This window comes from Capsicum annuum, chromosome 3 (assembly GCF_002878395.1).
Source record: "Capsicum annuum cultivar UCD-10X-F1 chromosome 3, UCD10Xv1.1, whole genome shotgun sequence".
NCBI lineage: Eukaryota > Viridiplantae > Streptophyta > Magnoliopsida > Solanales > Solanaceae > Capsicum > Capsicum annuum.
Window position 1 is genome coordinate 266304214 of NC_061113.1, and position 23507 is coordinate 266327720.

Genomic DNA, 23507 nt, shown 5'->3' on the forward strand with positions numbered 1-23507 from the left:
GATGTTTTCCTTTGATAGTAGATCAGAGTAGTTTAGTGGGTATAGTACTATTTAAGCATGATCCCAATGTTGCTTCTTGTGAGAATAATTCTTATATTTAATCATTTGTCACCCTACTAGGTAACAATCTTTATAAGATGTGACATTCTGAATCTCATTATTCATGCATCTTAAACTTAATTTGTACAAAGGAAAAGACTAATCTTTAGCCTAACCAGAAAGAGCATTATATTAATGGCTACTGAGTTCTAACCCTTTGTATCAAGAATATGGCTTTGGATTTTCACTTTAAAATATAAAAGAATAGAGTATATATACATAAAAGAAAGACCAACCTATATATCTACATAATATAATTTTTCAATAAAGGGATGTCAATTTACATCCACACGACAACGATGGCTCCGCCACTGCACTGCGTTATCATTAAGGGAGTGCTATATAACTCATAAAGTATCCCTTCTCTGCATCTTGCACAGCCGGCCAGTGAAAACTCATCCACACATTGTATGGCAAGAACTTATTTGTAAAGTATATTTATATCAATAAAGCATATTTTTATCATAGTTAAATGATAAATTAAGGTAGATATATGTATTGATTAATAATAATTCTGTGATAATCATGTTTGCAAATATAATACATATTAATTAATTATAAGTGATAAAAGATACATGTCATAAATTTACATTTCAGCCTAATGTGGCCAGAGATGTAAGTCGTAGGTATCATGTTCACACAATTTAAGGACACTAATTAGCTTCTTATTCTTTTCTTTTTGTCCACAATTGACAATCCTCAACATATCCCGTGAACTTTGAAGATAAGGCTTTAATTGCCTTTTTACCCCCCTTGAAATGTGTTCTCCTTGATGTCCTAAGATAAGTAAACATCACATGTCACTGGAAAAATATTTTGCAGTTTGCTTAACAAAGAATAAATGTGTGAACTACTTATTGTATTTCGTTGTCGAGGCATTTAAATGTGTGTATCTTATTATTGTACTTTTCACCAGCAACTTTATACGCATTAATGTCACTATTTCTCCTTTTTAATCAATACAGTCATCAACATAGATTTCCACCATCACTGGCGAAGCTAACATTTCAACTTGAATTGCCCAACAGTTTAAATTTCTAATGGTCCCTCTTTTCATTTAATCAAACCTGGAAATCTTACCAACAATATTGTCCTCTTATACAAATCTCTGACACTTGCAACTAACCCTGATACACACCAATCTGATCTATCAATTTATCATATAGTACTCTACCTAGCAACAACTCTTCAAGCTCAAGCTATAAAGATTGACTCAGTACCACTTGTGTCAAAAGTAGAATTTAGACGTCGTGAGTTTTCAAAGATGTATATCTATGCAAATACTTGTCTTTTTGCACATATTATATAAGATTCTACCCGAAAATATTGAATTTTATCGAATCCAATAACCCATGGTTGGATCCTCCATTGTGCACTAGGTCACAGATGTTATATACAGACACAATTACGAATGCGAGATACTCACTTGATTGACTAGTAATTAAGTAATAAAAACAACAGACTTTCTTGATCACCTATAAAGATAATTCAAATATGAATGTTTAGAAGAGGTTGTATTGAGTATATACTATTTGAGTATTATACATGAGGTCTCATGCCATATTATACAGGCAAAAAGTTAGTGAATAATTGGTCATAGGGCAGCCTGGTGCATTGAGCTCCCGCTATGAGCGGATCCGGAGCCTGACCATAAAAGTGTATTGTGTGCAGCCTTACCTTGCATTTTTGCAAGAGGTTGTTTCCACGGCTCGAACTCGAGTCATGACCTCCTAGTTACATGGCAGTAACTTTACCAGTAAGCCAAGGCTCCCCTTCACCATATTCCAAAGAATCAGCAAAAACTAGCTCTATGGGAACTATATGAGAGACAAACCACATATGACAATGACCAAATAGAAACTGCAGTCTATGAAGATTGCGCGAACTGTCTGATAGAGTACCAAGCCGTATTCCAATATGATTCGAGCTCCATCCCAATTATGTCCAAAATCCTTCTCTGGTTCTCCGTCCTGGTCCCTAGCTTCATCAGGAACTACTTCCTTGCGGACTATTCTTGCAACCACTATTGTCAAATCAGTTAGCAACAGTATGTAAAGAGGCCTTGAGGCAATGAAGCTATTTGACTTTGCTATACTATGTGGAAGATGGGCATAAGACAGGACAACTATGAATGAAATCATGACAGAACAAACGACTCGTTTATTCTCAGATATCAGAATGCAAGAATTGATATCTCTAAGAGAAAATAAATGAAGGAGACTATGGCGTTTTCTTGGAAGCGCCACTGCATCTTCTGATGCTTTACAGTCTGGCTTAGTTAGTGATGATCTTACTTCGTTCTTTGCATTTGCAGATATAACCCCTTTGGCTCTAGCTTCTCCATCAGAATTTTGCACTTGAGATATTTCTCCTGTTCGTAAATCAGAAATACTCAGTTGAGACAATTCTTCAATCTCATTCTCCTGCACACCTTCCATGCCTGCTGCAAACCAACAAAATGAACTTAGATAAGATGATTTTGAAATTAAGTCAACATATGCCCTTTTCATCATCTTGTAATTATAAGATATTCTCCTAGCAATAAATCGACAACATGATGTTATTTAACTGAAGCTGATACTAAACATTTCAGCATCTTCTGGCCGGTAATCCTTTTTATCATCAAGAATAAAACAAGGCACTTTAATTTGTGAGGACAGGTTGTACCCTGATGGAAGTCGGAACAATGTATGTGTGACACGTGACCAGGAGGTCACGGGTTCAAGCCTTGGAAACAGCCTCAGGCAGAAATGCAAGGTAAGACTGCGTATACCCCGAACCCTGCGCATAGCAGGAGCTTTAGTGCACCGAGTTGCCCTTTAACGTATGTGTGACACGATTAAACAAACACAGAAGCCGAATGAACTAGAATCACGCTATGTTACACACAGGACGCTCGAATAATCTTTGCTAGGATACGCTGATAAAACCCTTTCTATACAATTCGCAGAAGTTGTAACTAATGTGCTCCAATTAAGACCAATCAAAGATTATATAGAACCAAAATTTTCATCAAAAGGCCCTCCATAAAAAGCCAACCAAGATTTAATATCCACCCCTTTATGAGTATTAACGAGGGAAAGACCAGTTGTTCCATATCTTTCTATAATCCCTTCACATTTACTATGATTCAAGCAAATGAGCACTGAGAGATAAGATAACTCCTAAGTATGGGAATTACGCCATGATTTTGAATTTTTTGATAGCTTCCCCATTATATATTAACCAAATTTATCTTTTTTGATCAAACACAAATTATTGAGACAGCAGAATGCACTAAGCTACCGCTATTCGCGGATCGGGATGGACTGGACCACAAGGATTTATGCTACATAGTTGTATTCTGCATTTCTGCACGAGGTTGTTTCCAAGACAACAAATTACCTATACAATATACAATTATTAAAAATACAAAATAAAAAATATGATTCTTTTTTAATAGTAGTATATTTCAGCAAATTCCCATGATTCATTTTCATGAAAACAAATACTATAAGAATGACATTACCTGATGATAAATGTGAATGATGAGTCTCCATTACATTATTCCTTTTTTCTTGTTTTTCCATATACCAAATTTTCTCTTCATCTCGCTAACCCAATAGCCCTTTTCTCCTTCAATCCTTAATTTAAAAAAAATAATAAAAAAAAAAAATAAATTCAAACACAAAAATTGGACCCTTTTTTCTCTCTGTTTGCGTGTCATGTGCTCCGGGTATAACTCCTCTACGAAAAGTTGCAGGCTAGTTTCATATTGGGCTGATTCTTTTAAATGGGGGCCCAAGAAAATGTGACGGGAGGCCTTTTCATATCAAGTGCGTAGATAGCCCATATGTATATTTTATCTTATGAAAAGAAAATTAAAGGATGTGTTTGGTATGATAGGAAAATATTTTTCATGGAAAATGTTTTCCAGAAAAAGATTTTTCTGGAAAATAAGTTGGTTTTCTACTTATTTTCTCATATTTGGTTGGTGAGTGGAAAGTATTTTTCGAAAAATATTTTATGGTGTTTGATTGGTGAGTGAAAAAATATTTTTTAGAAAACATTACTAACTGTTAACTAGTATATTAGTGCCTCTAGCAACACAACAATTTGTAAGAACTAACTTTAGTATAGCAAATAATATCAATATCGAATATTAAAATATTACAATTACTAAATTTAATCAACTACTAATTAGCAAATATAGGAGACATTTTTCAACATTTTGTTAGGACAATCTCAAGATACTACAATCAATAGAAATATAACGGAACGACAAGCTTATTCAACCTTGTGAAACAAGCTACATCGATGACAAAATGAAATATGCAATTAGCAAAAGTAACATAGGTAAGTCTTCCTCTATGCATATGAAAATAACAATACATTCAACGAGCATTAGAAAAGAAAAAAATTCGGGCTTCACTATTTTTTATTTCAAGCAGTGAAAAATTGAAGCAAAGCACAGTGAAAAATATTTTCAAGTAGTGTGAATTTTTTGAGAAATGTAAATATTGGTGTTGATGGGGCGGGGAAAAGGGGTGGGGTGAGGCATAAGTCACATTTGTCATTTTCTGGAAAATGACTTCACTTGGTCCACGAGGGAAGTCATTTTCCCTCAAACGAAGGAAAATAAGTTGTTATGGAAAACATTTTTCCAACATTTAACTACAACCAAACAAGAGAAAATAAGAAAACATTTCCCATCACAACAAACACAAAGAGACTTTAAATGTCACAAAAAATTAAATTCAACGAGCACGAGGCTCTTCCTTCTTCTCCATCTCTAAGGTAATTTCTTTCTTAAATTAATATTATTACGGTTTAAAATTACGATACATCAATTATTATGTTTAACTATCAAAAAGAGATTAAAGTATTTTACATGAAAATTCACTTTAATGTTCTCAGGTCAAAAAAAACTTTAAATGTATTTACTTTTAAATTTAATTATAGTAGATGTTAGGAATAACTTTATTCATAAATTTAATGAGATTTTTCATGACTGCATGAAGTACGATCAAATTCAATGATTTTGAATAACAGAACTCGCTTAACATCGAACATCTGATGATTTCTTTCTCTCTCATTGAGCTATTACTTTGGCAATGTCACATTTCATTCAGCTGGTTTGTTTTAGGCATTCAAATTTTGAGATCTTAAAAAAAAAAAAATTTAATAGTAAATTTTATAATTTTAGTTTCACTTAAAACAATATTGAAGATCGTAAAATAAAATTACAAATCCTATATTTTTTAAAAATAAATTTAATGTAAAAGGTTCAGGTTGAATAGGAAGTAAGACAAAATATTTGGAATGCAAGTTTGATGACTTGAGGGAGGAGAACGAGGTGGTAATAAGGTTGGATTCCCAGGTTGCGTGTAAGAGGGATAGTTTCAAGTATCTCGAGTTCATGATTCAGGGGAATGATGAGATTGCCGAGGATATCTCCCACCGTATTAGGACGGGATGGATGAAGTGGAAGCTCGTCTCGGGGGTGTTGTGTGATAAGAAGGTGTCACCCAAGCTTAAAAGCAAATTCTACAGGGTTGCAGTCCGTCCGGTCATGTTGTATGGAGCGGAGTGTTGGCCAGTCAAGAGCTCCCACATTCAAAAATTGAAGGTGGCGGAAATGTGGATGTTGTGTTGGATGTGTGGGCTTACTAGGGGTGATAGAGTTCGGAATGAGACTATCCGGGAGAAGGTTGGAGTGGCTTCGGTGGAGTACAAGATGCGGGAAGTCTGATTGAGATGGTTCAGACACGTGATAAGGAGGGGCACGGATGCCCCGGTTCGTAGGTATGAGAGGCTTGCTTTGGATGGTTTCAAGCGGGGTAGGCCGAAGAAATACTGGAGAGAGGTGATTAGGCGAGACATGGAGCAGTTACAGCTTATTGAGGACATGACCCTAGATAGGAAGATCGACGCGAATTAGGATAGAAGGCTAGAGCCAGTTTGGGTCGTTAGTATAGGATATTAGTTGGTGGATGTATTATTCTTGTTATGCCATCTTGTTTCATGTTTTATTACGAATTTGTTTACTATTCTTTATTTACTATTCCTTGTGGGTGTTGTATTTATGTTATGTCATCTTGTTCCATGCTTTATTACGAATTTGTTTATTATTCCTTGTCTTGAGCAGGGAGTCTATCGGAAATAGCCTTTCTACTTCTCCGAAGGTAGTGGTATGAACTGCGTACATCTTACCCTCCCCAAATCCACAATGTGGGAATACACTGAGTTTATTATTGTTGTATTGCAAATAAATGACTAATATCTTATTAACTAGAATTGATTTTAACTTTTATAAATAATAATAATAATAATAATAATATTACTAGGTAAAAGTCACAATTTTATGTCTCTTAAGAATTTATGCACAAAACTACTTAAACATATCGATTGAATTTTTTAACATTTATTAAAACACTTTACCAAAGAAAATATAATTGTTTAAATCAAGTGAAAGCTTGTTTTGCTTGTATTTATTTCTTTTCTTGTTTAACTTGAAAGCATACTATCTTAGATTTGAATTTTGTAAGACAAAAAGTAAACACGACCATAGAATTTTATCATTGTTTCAAACATTGTTTCAAAGCCTTCCAATTCAAGGGAATACTAGTTACTCCTATTTGTCAAATACTAGTAGGACTTCATAAAAAAATATATATATAGTAGAAAATTAATGTAGTCTTAAATTCTTCCCAACAGAATATTAACGCAGACAAAATCTGTGTACGTTTCTAGTTAATTAATAACCATCCATTAAGCACTTCATTAATTAGACTAATTAATTATGTCTAAACCGTTTTTAATATTTTGCATTATTTAAACACTTTTTCCTTTTTTTTTTTTTTTTTTTTTTTGAGACAAACATTGGTTTGTGCACTCTGAATGTTACTTAACACTATTAATTTTTAAGGAAAAATCAGACATAATGCCTAAGCAACTCCAAAAAACTCTCTCAGATTACCTTTCAAAGAAAAAAAATAAATCTACTGCACCACAACAACCTGCTGTTTCCACCGTTAAGACTCTCTCATCTCCAACGAACTGGTGGTTCCGTGGGTGTAGACACCCAAAAACGCCATCGTTCTCCGCCATTGATCACAAAGAGAAGAATGTACAAGCCAAAAATGATGCTGCAACACTTGCAGATGTTGATCGTTTCGTCTTTGAGAACTTCAAATCCTTTTATTCCAAAGATGATAATAGCGAAACTGAAGGTAATAAAATCAGTAACAGCAACATCGTGAAGAAAGGCAAGAAAGAAGAAATCATTGCTCAAAACAATGAAGAAAATGCAGGAGGTTCGAAATCTTTATCCGAATCTCCGAGGTATAATATATATTTCTGTTACTCATTCATTCTGTTCAAAAACAAATATCGCTTTAGCAAAAAACATTTGCGTCAAAATAAGTGTTGTTTGTTTCAAAAATATTTACAGTGTTCCAAGATCTCGACGTTTTTTCATGGCACCTGGTTCGTCAAGCTCTTTAATTGAAGTAGCAGCACGGGCAAGCATGACAATTTCTGACGATACTGGATCGACATCAGCCATCACCACGACCAACACGACAAATGAAACAGTACTGAATCCGGATGATTTTATTACACTCGTAACGTACTCTCCAAGTCCATATGATGATTTCAGGCAATCGATGCAGGAGATGATGGAAGCGAGGTTGAATGATCAAGGCAAAATCAATTGGGAATTTATGGAAGAGCTATTGTTTTGTTACCTTAATTTGAACGATAAGAAATCGTACAAATACATACTTAGTGCATTTGTCGATCAAGTCATCGTTTTGCGTGAAAACTCCGGCAGAGTCCCGGCGATATCACGGAGTGTTCGAACATTGGATGGGGAATTAAGCAAAAGGAATATGTAACGTAAGAAATTAGTCACAGGTTCAATTATGATTTAGTCAAATGTATTGAGAGGGACCAACAATTGAATTGTTACTTTTTTGTTGCTTCCCATGCAAATATCAATATTTTATTATCACTTTATCTAAGATTTAGTTAAGAGATGTTGCATATATGTTCATAAAAAGTGATTATGAACATGACATAAAGGAAATATACTATAATTAATGAGCTAGAATATATTAATAGTGGTAATTGTTGTATAAATTATTTATTATCTTTGTGCATATGAAAGGTAAATCCTTTCTTTATTTATTAGAGAGACCTGCAAACATCTAGAGCTCCTTTTGTAGTTTTGTTCCTGCCATGCTCCACTCTTTTGAGACGGGGAGAAATGGAGAAGGGGATTAAAAAGTTGGTCGCAATCAACCAATGCTCCAATCAAAGTTTTAATTGATTCCATTTATTTCTCACGGAGAATTGGAAATAGTTTATTTTATTAAAATTAAAAAGAAATCTAGGATGTATGTGGCATGTGACTAAAAAATATTTTCTACTTGTGAGTCTCAAACATTCATGTTATTGAATAGCAACAAACGACAAATTATGAAGACAAACAACAACCACCCACCTCATTCTCAAACAAGTTTTAGAATCGAATAAATAAATTATCCCTGCTGGGCATGTTACATCTAAGACTGATATTATATATAAAATAAAAATAAACATAAAAAGTTGTTTATATCTTCTAAATCTCTGAATACACCTCAAGTTGTAAAGAATTTTAAAAAATAAGATAATCCAATGGCATTTCAAATGCATCTACCCAGGCTACTGGAGTAACAGTCGCGCAATACACAGTTAAAGACCACAAAATGGGAACACAATATGATGACCCCTAGGGCCTAGGGGTTTGACAGGTCAAATAAATAACTTGCCAATTATGAGTGTCCACTTAACCACTCTTGAGGACTAAATGGCCTCAAAATCAAGTGCCTATATAGGGTATTCCTTTGGCCGCCAAATAAATAGCTTGCACATTATGCTTCTATCTGTACACATTTTCTTACAACAATGGTGTTCACTCAAACTTGAATGCACCTGACTATTTCATTGGGTACCTCTACCCTCTAGCAATGCACCGCTATAGGCTAAATATATGAGAAGAAATCACTTGGCGTTTCCCCTTCAAATGCGATATTACAAGCACTCCAGACTACCTGGTATACTCTACTTCTCTTCTCTTGTTCCTTGCCTAATCCATCACATGGACATACTATTCACTGGCTGACTAAATAGCAGTGTGCCTGCTTGGGAGCAGGGAGTGAGAGGTTCCCTTATTAGAACGGAAGACCCGTTGACTTTATTAGGATGACTTTGCACCTCACGGGCCGGCTACTTCATGAGTTCTCTTTAAATATTGATCATACAAAGAATGGTACTTTGCGGGAACATAATCCTTAAATCTGCAACACAACCAACAACTAGATTGAAATTCAGATGCTTGCAGTGGAAAAAATAGTCAACTGCAGAGATCATACCTGTGAAGGAGAGGTAGTCTATCAGGAAGAGAAAATAATCTTGTGATAGATTGAAGAACTTGGCCTATCTTCATTGCTTTAGACTTGAGCGACTTCATATACCCGACGAATTCATGGTACTCTGTATCAGTAAGCTTTTCTCTGACCTACTTAGGAGATCACCGCAAAAATGCTCAACTAATAACCCCAAATTTTGTTACTCAACCAGTTAGAAGTCTTTGCCAGTTACAAAAGATAAATTCAAGCAAATGGGAAAATCTCAAGCCCAATGGGATATCTTTTCTGGTAAAACAATGATTACTAACTTGTGAACAACGAGCTTGTAAAGATTAAATTAAAAAATTTGATGCTAAGAAAGTCCAATAATATATGGGAAAAGGGTCACATTTGCCCCTGTACCATCTAAAACTAATCACATTTGCCCTCCTATAGACTTTTGCTCTAATCTTACCTCCGTTGTTAGGAAAAGTCTCGTTCTTGCCGTTGACCCCTAACTGAGCTTCAAATTGAAGGTAATTTTAATCCATAGTCAAGCGCTGAGGGTTAAATCTGAACCTTTCCCTTAAAGAATCTGGACACATGGAACCCACCTATTATTTCACGCTGGAGCTCTATTAATAGCAAGGGCAAATATGAGACTTTTTCCTAAATGAAGGGGTATGATTGAACAAAAGTTTCAAAGGAGGGCAGTGTTGCTCAATTTCAACTAGTACAAAGACAAATTTGGACCTTTTACCTAAAAAGAACAGCAAACAATTCCAGAAAAGGAGAAACATCAGACATAAGCATTAAAAGAGTGACCATACAAGTTCCGTTTTGCAATGCTAAGCCAACTTAGTATTCATATAATTCCACAACTTCACAATTTTCAGACACTTGTCTAGCTTGAAGAGGTTCGTTTATCAAGTTTGAGGAAAGCCCTCAAATGCAACTTGAGTATCGAACTTAACCGTGTTTAACCTACGGTAGGTCTTATTTCGTCTTGTCCAAGTGACTGGTGTATCCCAGTTTTATCCACTGGTGACGATGTCACAAAGACCCTGTTTCACACCAGAATTATTAAATCTGCTCAAATTAATCTGTATCTCAATCCCAAATCACTATTATATAAAGAGGAAATGCACTGAATTTCCTTCGGCTCCATAACTTTGTCAACTTGGTTCTTCAGCATGGTGAAATTTGTGATACACACAGGCAACTTTAATTGCTCAACATCACTGGCACTAAGTTGAGATAGACCAAAACACAAAAACTCCTAGACTGCAGTTAAAGTAAGAAACACAGACGTTCCCAGCACACTAGTACACACAAAGCGGTTGATAAAGCAAGAGTAAGTTTCTAGCATTTACCTGAACAAGAAAAGCTGATCCTTTTGCCTCATTATTGCAAGGAGCAGAGCTACGACTGACATCTTTGCTTTGCAGGTCCACTAACCCTGTGGTCTTTTGTGATGTCATCTCATCTTCAAGAAGGTTTGCTCTAGCTAAATTACTGTTTTGTATACTCCGTTCATCAGAGTACTGTGACTTCTTATTCTTCAGTAAATATCTATAGTCACTTTCTGACAGCAGGAGATGGGCACCTGAGGAACGGTCAGGACTGTCATGAGGCTTTTGAAAATGATCTCTTTGACAATCAGATCCTGGTAGTGTTAACCGAGGCCTCTTCAGCGAACAAGGTGCAATAACATCTTTTGGTCGTTCATCAGACAATTCATCTTTCGTCAAGTCAATCATTTTCTGATTGCTAACTGGCATGTCTTTACGTCCAGGGACCAATAAATTACTTGCATGTTTCATGGCCAGAATCTTAGCTAGCTTATCAGATCTAAGAGATGATTTATTAGCAGGGAGTATGTCTTCCAGCCTACCAGGGCTGTGGCCTTGCTTAACTGAGGAAGACAATTGATTAGTAGAGCAAGGAAAATCCACTGATGAGACCTAAGAACAGAATCAAGTGAAGAAAGAAATCAAAAAAAATGTGTATTACTGTCATATTGAATTAAAAAGATGCACTGAAACTAAATTAGCTTACCACAGGGGCAAGAAGCTTTTCAAAGTGAAGTTGAGACTGAGAGCTTCCTCCTCTCATAACTGTTTCTGCAAGAGAGGATAACCAGAATCGATAGGTAATAACAATGACAATAATATGTAATAACAATTACAAACATAACCATGTACTTAGGAAACAGCCATACTCTCCCCATACCCCACTTGTGGGACTACACTAGGTATGTTATAGTAGTGAAGAAGTATAATTTGACTCAACCAATGAAAGGAGGCAGAGATACACATAATTTGACTAAAGCACAAAGAAGCACTTCTAAAGCATGAAAAGAAAAGAGCACGTTGCTTTCTTGTTTTCATTCCTAACAACAATGATAGCAACAACTATGCCTCAGTCTCAAATAAGTGGAAGTTAGCTATATGAATCATTAGTTCTCTGTTTATGCTCAACTCACCTCATCATCGTACCAAATAAAATAAAAGTAACAAGTTATATATGTATGTATGTGTATATATATATATATATATATATATATATATATATATATAGTAGTAATAATAATAATATTACAAGTTCTAAAGGGTTTAGGTTAAGCAAGACCAAGACGGAGTACTTGGAGTGTGTGTGTGTGTATATATATATATAGTAATAATAATAATAATATAAATTCTAAAGGGTTAAGGTTGAGTAGGACCAAGACGGAGTACTTGGGAGTGTAAGTTCGGAGATTTGACGCATCAAGCTGGCGTGGTAGTGAAGCTGGATTCTCAGGTCGTTCGAAAGATAGATAGTTTCAAGTATTTTGGGTCAATAACTCAGGGGAATGAAGAGATTGACGAGGATGTCATGCACTGTATTGGTGCAAAGTGGTTGAAATAAAGGTTCGCTTCGGGAGTCTTGTGTTATAAGAAGGTGCCTCCTAAGCTTAAAGATAAGTTCTGCAGAGTGGAATCCGACTGGTTGTGTTGTGTGGAGTGGAGTGTTGGTCAATTAAGAACCCCCACATCCAAAAGTTGAAGGTGACGGAGATAAGGATATTGAGATGGATGTGTGGACTTACTACGAGGGATAAGGTTGGAAATGAGATTATTAGAGAGAAGGCAGGAGTAGTTTCGACGGAAGACAAGACGCGGGAAGTGAGGTTGAGATAGCTCGGGCATGTGATGAGGAAGTACACAGATGCCCCAATACGGAGGTGTGAGAGGCTGGCTATGAATGGTTTTAGACAGGGTAGAGTTAGGCCGAAGAAATATTGGAGGGAAGTGATTAGGCGTGACATGGAGCAGTTACAACTTACAGAGAACATGACCCTTGATAGGAAGGTGTGGAGGACGTGGATTAAGATAGGGTTAGTGGGTAGGATTGTGTCCTTACTAGTAGGGACGATTCTTTTGTTTGTAGTTGTGCCTGTAATCATAATGTTGCATGTCTTATAGTTTCTTGTTTGTGGTGTTTAGGTGATGTTTGTGATTTCGGATAGATAGTTCATGGTATTACTCTGTGGGTCTCATGTTTCTCTTATTATCTAGTGGTGTGTCATCCCATTTTATTGTTTGTTTTTATGTTTTTTGCTTGTTATACTGTTATTTGTCTTATGCTGAGGTTCTATCGAAAATAACCTCTCTACTTCATCTGAGGTAGTGGTACGGACTGTGTATACTTTACCCTCCCCAAACCGCACTTTGTGGGAATAGAGTATGTTGTTGTAATAGCAATATTATAAGTTCTCTAGCAAATCCAAAAACCTATTTTTTTTTCTCTATCTTTTGGTGTATCTGGTCAGAAAGGAACAACATGTGTTTCAATGAGATCTCAACTCCTACCTATTCCCTCAAAGCAAGATGTTTAGTCAACCTTTTTAGTTGGAGCACTCTCAGCACCATATATGTTGACTACGTTTTTTGAATTTTGTTAGCTCCCTGACCTTGGCATAGAATCATCTGTACAGGAGCGTGCTATCTCACTTCTTGTGTACTCTCTGGCCTCTGCATCTGCTTGATGCCTGAATTTCCCTTGGTCAAAAAAATAAATTACCTTTTTGCATCTTTTTCTTACATTGTTCCCTATCTTTAGCTAAGTTTGTATTGATTCCAAGAATTTGTAGGTCTTTTGAGACAACTTCCTTCCATATGACTATAGATCTACCCCATCCCCTTTTAACACCTACACTCACCATAGTTTTGCACTTACTGACAGGTGCATTTGTTGGTCGGACGCATGACATGAACAAACCTGTCATGAGCTAACTACCTATTATATTTTTTTATATATGGACAAGCTACAGTTAAAAGAGAGCAGGGAGCATTTTAGATAAGAAATTATTGAGCACGTTCACACACACCCATTGATTAACTTGTTTTTCAGTCGAACCAAACAAATGTAGGTGTATTTCTTTATGCTGAAACCAAACCAAAAATGAAAAGCCGGACTGGACTGCTAATTTGAGTTCAGATTCTTTTTGTTTCAACCAAATGCTCTCACCCACTCCTATAAATAAGCACCGCAAAATATCTGAACCATAACTAAACAGAAAACTGAAGCCATTTGCCGACACAATCTTTGATCTACAGATATCTATCTGTTAAAATCCTAAGTATTGTCAGCCTAGGACTATTCCGACGGAATACAAGATGTGTATCATCAAGTGATCTAGGATGTTCAGGGAAAAATGGCATCATTAACTACGAGCAAGAGAGTGCAACAATAAGTCAAACATTGAATATGATTTTCTTTAACTAGTTATACTTTACCCTTGTCATCTGGTGGCATCAATTCTAGCTTTGTAGGGCCACGAATTCTTCCATCACGAAAAAATCGTGTCAATGAAAAAACTACTTCTCCAAATCTGGAATGACACTGGACAGTCAAAAAGATAATAATTTAAAAAAAATAAAAATAAAAAAACGAAAATAGAGCAAAAATACTATTTTAAACAAATCAAACCTTGATATGGGGTTGTATCCAACGTGATACCTGCGACTGACGGTTGGAATATGTGAATCTGCTTAAGATAAAGGAGAAGTTAAAAACAGATGCTTCAAAATTGATAGGCCGCTTTATGCAACAGGAAGAATGATGACCAAATGATGTACAGTAACTTTAATTCCGAAAACATGCAGTGGATGACTCACCTATTGCGGACTTCCTTTTAACAGATATATTTGACTCATGGCAATGCCTTTAATTCCCAACACTATGAAAGTGTACGTGTTTGTATCAAGATTCAATATCAGAAACGAGCTTAAGCAATCAAAACCAAGTCATTCAACTATCTAACAAGTATCACAGCTTTGACTAAGTTGTAAGCAAGACATTTCATTACAGCTTAGGCGAATAAACTCCAGCAGCATTCTGGTCAAATGTAAAGGGGAAAAGCAGGCCAATACATGACAGCAATTTGGTGAAAAGTTGGCATGGCCCACAGCTTGATTATGGCTCTAATAGATGACCGTAATATGGTCAAAAAAGGGTATATACCTTTCATCACAAAAAATAATTGCTCCAAAATCATGTTTATGACGAATGACACGGCCCACAGCCTGATTAACAGCCCTCGTTGCTTGTTGAGTATACCAATGTTCTCCTGTTAGGCCCTGTTACATCATTTTTTACTATGAATATGCTCAGCCCTCGAGAAAGGTGGGTTCAACAAGAAACAAGCACAGAAGTACCTAAACACCTTTTCAGTTTGCCCTGTACCTTAGATCCAGTTAGTTGCAAGTTCATCTGTTGATCCAGGAATTCACGTTTCAAACGGACCTGATTCAGACATACAATGCACAAGGTCTCATTATTATTTGTATGAACAGACAACAATGCCAAGGTGACAACCTAAGTTCTACACATTTATTTTGTCAGACAAGTGCAAAACATTTTTATCCAAAGAAATTAGTGCCTCAGATCAAAATTCAGACAAATTGAAGATCAAAGTACTACATCCCCTGGGTTGCTTTCATATATTTGGACAAAATTACCACAAACCAAATGATATCAGGAAAGTAATAGTTGTTGAAGACGATATGTTAGGATGCAAAGTGACCGAGATGTAAGTTTTTGGTAAAACAAAACTATGAGACGCTTGAATCAGTGAACACCTCCAAAGAGAAAATTGACACAACAGCAAGTCAGTATGTTCACAAACCTTAGGATCAGTGCTTGTGGCAAATGGGATGCCGGTGATCACAACAGCTCTACCAGCATGGTCAGTAAAATCCAGCCCCTCACTCACCTATGCACCAATCAACCAATAAGGAGGAACATGATTAAAGGGTGCCATTTATAACACAATTACCAATGATCTAGATAACCTGAATATATACCACTATATAAGAACTTAGAAACATATAGGCAGTTAGGCGCTACATTTTTACATTTAATACAATTGATTGGCTTTTAATTCATTTGACACATCTTAATGAAATACCCAGTAGTATGCTTCACCTTGTGTAGTAGCGAATAACTTGGATTTATAAAATTTATAAGTTCAATGAGTAATGTCCATTTTTTACTAGGAAATTTCCACTATTAAGTTATACATTTTCTCAATGTACAACTATTGTGGGAACACACTGGGTATGTTGTTGTTATTGTTGTGATGTACAACTATGATAAGTTTGTTATTACAGTGTGCATAGAAGTTACTAACACAAAATCCGCTTAAACTTCTTTTGCTTTTATAAACGACAAACACCATGTAAGTTAGCTTGCCAAATTCCAACTGTGCTCAGAGGTTTGAAACTCGACGGAATATGGGCCCACCACTTTACCCTGCTTCCACTAAATGTCAGGCTTAACTAAATGGCCGCACTCAAACTCGTGATGTGTGGCCTAACCCACACTGCATGCATTGCATCCTTACTCATATCAAAGCACTACTAGTTAAACTATGTTGAGGACTTCCAGAACCCACTAATAACATGAGCTTGTATTAAACGTTCAAAACTAAACAGATAATTCAGTTTTCATGAGCTAAAGAAACATTTTTAAAGAAGAAACCTACTTTTCCACGACAGACTGCAAAAAACACAGCCCCAGATGCTGATTTGTCCTTTAACTTGGCCATATAGTCCTGTCGAGGTCCAACATTACTGAGTCAAATACAGACACAGAATGAATAAAAGAATAGTTTCAAAAGTTGTATGGCGTACTTCAATTGCCATTGGAAAAAGAGAAGATTGTCTTGGTTCAACCACAGGCAACTTGTGTTTGCATATCCTTTCCCATATTGTGCTTGAATCCATTGAGTTTGAATGCCCCTGAAAAGTTTTGTAGCCCAACATTAGGCTCAAAAAAACCAATGCCAAGCAGATGTCCTTTTTTGAATTCTCTAGATCCTTACCAAAGTTTTCCAGCAGCTAATGCATTGCTCCAAAATGTAATATGAAGGGAAAAATACAAGAAGGCCATCTGGTACAATGCGAGTGAAATTGACTGAATCACAAAATCAAAAAGAATAACCTCCATCAAGAATATTATCTGGAAATTTTATCAGCATTTCACAGCTATGCATACACCACATTCCACATACCAATCGCATTCCCAAGCTCTTGCTTGTATTCAATAGAGCCACGTGTCCTATATGATGAGTTGAATGTATAACCAGAAGGGCCCACGGGTACAACACCAGCCCATATCTGATTGTCAGATATAACATGAGGGTTCTCCAAACGGACTGGAAAATCTCTACAAGCAGCAAGAAAGGAAAAGAGATAGGAAACCGAAGTCCATGCCAGAACAAAACTAAGTAAAACATTTTGGGATAAATTAGACTTACAACTTCAATTCCTCAGCAAAGGAATCCATTGGAGATAATGTGCCAGAAGTCAAAACGATAGATCCAACACCTAATCTGGAGAACTGCTCCATTGCAATACCTGGATTGAAACACCACCAGCTCAGTGTCCTTGATGCCTTGCCTGCAGCACAATATCAATGATTACAAATATGGATGCGAAAGGGGGAGGGTTAATGGTATAGAAAACAAAAAGATATGGAGGACATAAGTATCCCAAGAACTGATGCTATTTTTGCACCATGCCGAAGAGGAATTGGCTACCTTTAAAGGAATCCATGCCACTTCCTTGAACTTCCTGAACATGAACCTAATAAGACATGAAACAACTTCAATCAGACAACTGACTGAGAATCGGGATTTAGTACAATCATATAAGTCCCCAACAAAATTATTCTTCAACCTGCCAGCCCAAAAAAGACAACATAATCTCATAACTTACACGATAGTATTGGGCATGAGGGTTCCCATCATCTCTGAAAATCTGCTGCAGAATGTCACCCATGCTTTCCAATCTGCAGACTGTGCTTTTTGACTTGTTTGTTTTTCCATCTACAGTAGTGTTTGAAACTGATTCAAGTAGCAAGAGTTCAGTGATTTCAAATGAAGAAGCACCATACAAAGCAAAGGAAAGAAAAATAAAAAACACTATTCAACCCTGGCTATAAAAACTAAAAAGAACCCAAAATTTTTCTTGCCCCCTAGGAGAAGCACCGTACAAATAAAGCTTAAAAAGAAAAATTAAACAAAACACTATTCAACCTTGGCTACAAAAGCTAAAAACAACCTAAAATTTTTCTGGCTCCCTTCCATTGCAAGGAACAGATTTCCTTTTTTAAACAAGTGAATTTCATTGAATAGGGAGTTAAACATTGGTATACAAAAATGTACACTTAGCTTCTGACACAGTTCACATCAGAAACATTAAGCACACTTTCTCAAACAGATACAATCTACGAAACCAACTTCAAAACCAACTCTAGTTTAACAGTTTTGGACCACTAAAACTATAATGACTGAATCAAAAGCAAAGTTATTAATCTTCCAGCCAAGTTAAACAGTGCTGCGAACAAACCATTTATTCCAGAGTAGAGCTGATACAAGGTAGATACAATCTACGAAACCAACTTCAAAACCAACTCTAGTTTAACAATTTTGGACCACTATAACTATAATGACTGAATCAAAAGCAAAGTTATTAATCTTCCAGCCAAGTTAAACAGTGCTGCGAACAAACCATTCATTCCAGAGTAGATCTGATACAAGGTAGGTCACATTCAGAGGGTCAAGGCAGTAAGAACTCACCTTCTTCAAGAAGTACAGTTGCTTCCTCAATTATATCAATGAGCATGTTGGCAGTTTTTTGTGTGACGTTTAGATCAGCAAGAAACTCATAAATATATGGTCCAGGTTTCGTGAAACCCAACTCTTTTGAATCAATGGGCACTTCAGCAATTTTTTTCTCAAGCTTCAACAGAAGTGCTGCATGAGATGCACACTGTTAAAAGAGTGTGTGGCACCCATATACTACCTCAGATACAAAGGAGTTGAACAAGTAAATTTAGTGAAATAACTGAGAGGAACAAACACATCAAACCAAAGTAATAAGAACAGAAACGTCTTGAACAATTAAGGGCAATGAACTATACGCTCAATACCCAAGAATTAAAACATGTCAAATGCATCTATCATAATTTCATTCATCAATTAACTAACCCTCCCCAGACCCCACTTTGTGGGAATACAGTGGGTAAGTTGTTGTTGTACCTCTGAGAATAGCAAAGTTATCAGGATTACAAGATTTGTCACTTGACATCTCCCTCCTTTCTATCGAAAGATCTATACAGTTTTTAGCTTCAGAGATGCAAGCTGTCAGAAGGCCAGACGAAAGGTCAAAAGAGGCAGCATCAGCGCACAAGCTTTCCTGGTCAAAAATAGAAAACCATCAAAAAAATTAGTTGTATATTGAATTACAACAGAAAAATGATGGAAAGGTGAGCATTCTGAGAAAATACTGGTGCAACGGTTGAAGGTGCAATTTACCAAGTTATGAGCTTCATCAAATATAAGTATACTGTTTGTCCACTGAATATTCAAAGATTTTCTGTATCCGCGATCAATAAGATAATTGTAAGGTGCAAATAATATGTCCACAGTCTTGTGAAGTTCTCGTGATACGTAATATGGACACCTATAAAAGAACCGGAAGTGAGACCAGTCATATTATCAAAGAATTAAATGACAAGACTCACAAGAAAAACCTACGGGCCACTGCTTTTTCCGATGTTGACCAAATCCTCTATGTCAATAGGTTCCTCTCCAAGACTAGGATTAATCTTCATGAACTCTGTATATAATAAGAGAAGATGAACAGTCATAATTCACAAAGTACAGTAAAGACAAAAAAGCAAACAAAAGAAAGTCATAAGCTTAGTTACATAATCACCTTTTATGTTTTTGTATTAGATCGACAAAAAGTCATTAGCCTACCATGACGCTTGCTGCCCAGTAGGCTGCCTAATCACATCCCTTTGGGTGCACTTCTTCCTTGAACCATGTGTGAAAGCAGGGTGCTTGGTGGCCCAGACTACCCTTTCTTATCCACATACTTTTACTTTCATTTCTTCATCTATTTTTCCATCACTTTTGGTGGGAGGCAAGTGCTAGAAAGGCGTCCAAAGCTATCTTAGGGAAGTGTCTCTTTCTCACACATTTCTACAATATAAGGTAAGGTTTTCCCATCCCTAGTTAAGGAGTCAATTTTTTTTACAAATTTCTCTTGCCACTACATAATGTACCTTTTTTTATAAGGATAATTTACCATTAAGTTTTGTCTGAATCTTTTTGAAATTTCTAAACAACTATCCTTTATAATGTAGATTGTTTCAGGGATATATTGTGGCCATTCACGATCTTCCAAGTAATACAAATAAAGTCATATAGCAGACATGCATTAAAGGACAGAGGAAGAGGAAGTTGTCATATAAGCAATCAACCAGTCATTTCATCTGGGTAACAAGGTACAGATTTTCTTAAGTCATATAGCAGACATATAGCAGACATGCTTAAGTTCTTTAAAGATACCTTCTTAAAAGATCAAGGTACAGATGCTTGTCTCCAGATCACAAAATATATACACAGAAAACGCAAAACGGTAATCATGATGAGATAGAGAAAAGACAGGTAAACTATACAAGGATCAACTATTTCTGATGTTCCAAAAATCAAAATACCAAAGAACATATAATTAACACATTTTATAGACAAAGGTAGTAAGTAATAACTAACCCAACAAGCAACTAAACCAGTTAGTTGACCTAGCTAAAGGAGACATTTTTTTCTGTGTTCTTCAAAGATATCTACCTAAACATTCAGGGTACATATGCTTATCACAGTGTTTATTATACACAAATAATGCAACAATAAAAGGACCACATATGGTTAAATTAATAACCGACTCTGTGTGTACCAAATAAATTAGGATCAAGCAAGAAAAACCAAGTACATAGTGACTAGCTTTTCCGAGGTCTTGATAAGTCCAATAGTTATATATCTGGATATACATACTTTCTTAGTAAGTGTTTGACATACAGCACTTCTATTAACTAGAAAGCTAAATAAATTCCAAGCCCTGTCATGGGTACCACACGTTCCACCAAGTAAATTTGCATCTTTGCTTATCTGTTCTCCAATAAATTAATAGCATGAAAGTGGTCTTATGAGCGTAAAATATGAAGTAATTTAAAATTATAAAATGCGACAGATGCCAAGCTGACACTGAAGAGCCATCACTCTGTGCAAAACCAATTTTAGCTTTAAAAATAATTGTTTAAATATTCTTTGTGACTTCGATACAAGAAATCAATAGATCAATAAATATTTGGCCTTATACTTTTTCTTCTTTTTTTTCTTTTTTGATTACACTGTTGTCTAGTCAGTTAGCATGCATCTTGATTACTGCACCGGATACTTGTTTCTTCCCAACAGCAAAAGTACCCGCTAAACTTTGTCAACCAAGGCTTAGGCAAATGGAAAGAAATCATCAGGTGTTTTAGGTGTTTTTTGTCTCTGATGTGAGTCAAACCCTTGTTGCCCATGGTCTTTTTGAGTTCACTGATCATTACGCCACACCCTTGGATGCAATATGTGGACGTTTATCTTCTATTTACATAATTCCATTGGGACCGAGAAGGAATATGAGTCAACAAAAACAGCGCCTAAAATTTTGCGCTGAACCATGCAGGTAAATGTACTTTCTAATAAAATAAAAAGTGCAATAACCTCCCTTAGGAGAAGAATACACCTGGGATGAGGAAGAGGGGATGTGGGAGGGCTAAAGCATAAATGGAACCAAAGGAACATTTATAAGTGAATCAATAACCAAAAAAAGTATCCAGCTTAACCATGAAGAGTTTGAGTGCAAGTAGATATGCTTAATATACCTGCAACGCGAGAAAAATGGGCACAATAACGTTTTTTACGCTTTTTGCAAAGTGCATGACAGGCATTTGTCTGTGTTTTTCCACGCAGCAGACTCACTTCTTCATGAATGCACAGTTGTTCTCGAGACCCTAAGACTACCATTTTGGGCCTATAAATCACATTATATCGACATAATCAGAGACTTTATGGCATCTGTAGATGTAAAGTATTGCTAATAAGAAATCCTAATAACAACATGCTCCCATTGAATTAGGACACTATTTGAAATATTTCAATAATATCCTAACAAGACTAAGAGATAGCTAATGCCACATGTTTAATAATGTAATCACAATTCGATTCTACCTATAGTTGGTCCTCTTTAACTCTTTCACCACTTGTCGAATTTGACTATGCGTGCGTGATGCATATACAATACACGGTAATGTTGAAGATTCAGATTGAGAAGACTCATCGGACTGCTGGCTACTGGTAATATGATCTCTTCTTCCACTCTTCCGTACTGAGAAACCTCCCAAACTCTTCCTCCAAGCCAATGTGGCACAAAGCAGACACAAGGTCTTCCCTGTCCCAGTTGGACTCTCAAGCAATGCGTTACATTTCTGCCGCATCACAAGCATTCGTTAAGTAAAACAAGAAACTTTTAAGACTACACGAAAAAAGGGAAAAAAAAAAAGGAACACAAACATGGAAACACACTTCATGTAAACAAAATCAATGTGTATTCAAGAAAACATATTGTATCTAGCACGACAGATGTGGCTACTACTCTTCCGTGGAAAATCATAGTGCACAACTAGAGCACAACAAATTTTTTTCATATATATATATATATATAAAAAATTCAATCCCCTTGAAATTTCACTGTAGTGGCAAAAGTAGTTCAAAAAGTTCTTTATATTGCAAATTCGAATTTTTTGAATCCCCTTGTTAAAATTCCTGCTCCGCCAGTGCGACCACATGTGATTATCAATAACAATAAAGGTAATTTTCCTTATTCCAAACTACAGAAGCCCTATTCAAGCAATGATCAAAGTATCTAATGTCAAATAATCACTAATTGAAACATTAACTCACTAAACACTTCAAAAATGCTTCCACAAGCCATCAGAATAAGTATACTAGCAATAAAATTGTATCCAAAAAGCCTTTTGAAAAAATCAATGAGTGATGAAGAAAGATATACTAATACATTTTGAAGAGATTGAATGACTTTATCCATGTAAGCGATCTGGCAATCGTAAGCCTCGTAAGGGAAATCCACATCGATTCCCCTAATTCTGTAAGTCGGCATCTTGCTCAATGCGAGGGATTCGATTCGACTGAAGAGCCTTTCTTTCTTTCTTTTTTTTTTTTCTGCTTATGAAGAACCCTAGGACATTATCACACTGCAATGTCTTCGAGGTTTTCCCGCCATATTTCTGCTTCTTTCGCGTTTAGTTGAATCAACCGTAGGATTCTCTGCCCTTTTATAATTTGTTAATAACTAAATATCGATCAGTCCCAATATATATTAGTAGTATTTTTTATGTGATATACATGAAATTTAAATAATAAATAATAATTTTTTATATATTTTTAAATATTTTAAATTATTAATTATTATAATTTACAATACTTACGTATTTTTCAAATAATACATATTATATTCTTTGTTCCAATTTTTGTGACGTTGATAAAATTTCGAAAGTCAGTTAATTTTTAAAATATTTTAAGTTGTTAATTATTGTGATTTATAATACTTTTTATTTTATTTCAATTTAAGTGGTCAG

At 35.8% G+C, this 23507-nt stretch overlaps 3 protein-coding genes across 7 annotated transcripts; 1 reads left to right on the plus strand and 2 right to left on the minus strand.

The window, feature by feature from the left end:
• Positions 1-1590: 1590 nt before the first annotated feature.
• Positions 1591-3810, minus strand: LOC107865826. 2 transcript variants are annotated; one of them, XM_016712023.2, is made up of 2 exons: positions 3608-3810; positions 1591-2539 (listed from the first exon to the last, which is right to left on the minus strand). In XM_016712023.2, the coding sequence occupies exons 1-2, from the start codon at positions 3666-3668 to the stop codon at positions 1917-1919; spliced, it is 684 nt and encodes a 227-aa protein (XP_016567509.2). In that variant the 5' UTR covers positions 3669-3810; the 3' UTR covers positions 1591-1916. The 2 variants fall into 2 exon arrangements, with proteins under 2 accessions (XP_016567509.2, XP_016567508.2); XM_016712022.2 differs by having other exon boundaries at positions 1591-2542.
• Positions 3811-6978: 3168 nt separating this feature from the next.
• On the plus strand, positions 6979-8527 carry LOC107865825 (transcription repressor OFP14). The gene is made up of 2 exons (XM_016712020.2): positions 6979-7422; positions 7532-8527. The coding sequence occupies exons 1-2, from the start codon at positions 7022-7024 to the stop codon at positions 7974-7976; spliced, it is 846 nt and encodes a 281-aa protein (XP_016567506.2). The 5' UTR covers positions 6979-7021; the 3' UTR covers positions 7977-8527.
• Positions 8528-8639: 112 nt separating this feature from the next.
• On the minus strand, positions 8640-23196 carry LOC107861867 (regulator of telomere elongation helicase 1 homolog). Of its 4 annotated transcripts, none has more exons than XM_016707244.2 (23): positions 22928-23196; positions 22081-22337; positions 21735-21883; positions 19558-19639; positions 19336-19483; positions 19060-19216; positions 18598-18774; positions 17735-17862; positions 17557-17602; positions 17275-17416; positions 17029-17183; positions 16840-16907; positions 16649-16756; positions 16501-16569; positions 15643-15729; positions 15201-15260; positions 14979-15094; positions 14445-14502; positions 14252-14357; positions 11529-11593; positions 10844-11434; positions 9495-9640; positions 8640-9419 (listed from the first exon to the last, which is right to left on the minus strand). In XM_016707244.2, the coding sequence occupies exons 1-23, from the start codon at positions 23027-23029 to the stop codon at positions 9338-9340; spliced, it is 3099 nt and encodes a 1032-aa protein (XP_016562730.2). In that variant the 5' UTR covers positions 23030-23196; the 3' UTR covers positions 8640-9337. The 4 variants fall into 4 exon arrangements, with proteins under 4 accessions (XP_016562730.2, XP_016562728.2, XP_016562731.2 ...); XM_016707242.2 differs by having other exon boundaries at positions 16840-16931; XM_016707245.2 differs by lacking the exons at positions 21735-21883; positions 22081-22337; positions 22928-23196 and adding an exon at positions 19739-20562 and having other exon boundaries at positions 16840-16931.
• Positions 23197-23507: the final 311 nt, after the last annotated feature.

Excerpts from the sequence above, each read along its gene's own strand:
- LOC107865825 (XM_016712020.2), top strand. The coding sequence starts at position 7,022 with ATGCCTAAGCAACTCCAAAAAACTCTCTCAGATTACCTTTCAAAGAAA. Across the intron at positions 7,423-7,531 it reads TCTTTATCCGAATCTCCGAG|TGTTCCAAGATCTCGACGTT; the intron begins GTATAATATATA and ends AAATATTTACAG.
- LOC107861867 (XM_016707242.2), bottom strand. The coding sequence starts at position 23,029 with ATGCCGACTTACAGAATTAGGGGAATCGATGTGGATTTCCCTTACGAG. Across the intron at positions 19,484-19,557 it reads ATCGGAAAAAGCAGTGGCCC|GTGTCCATATTACGTATCAC; the intron begins GTAGGTTTTTCT and ends GTTCTTTTATAG. Across the intron at positions 15,261-15,642 it reads CCACAAGCACTGATCCTAAG|GTCCGTTTGAAACGTGAATT; the intron begins GTTTGTGAACAT and ends TGTCTGAATCAG.
- LOC107865826 (XM_016712022.2), bottom strand. The coding sequence starts at position 3,668 with ATGGAAAAACAAGAAAAAAGGAATAATGTAATGGAGACTCATCATTCA. Across the intron at positions 2,543-3,607 it reads TCATTCACATTTATCATCAG|CAGGCATGGAAGGTGTGCAG; the intron begins GTAATGTCATTC and ends GTTGGTTTGCAG.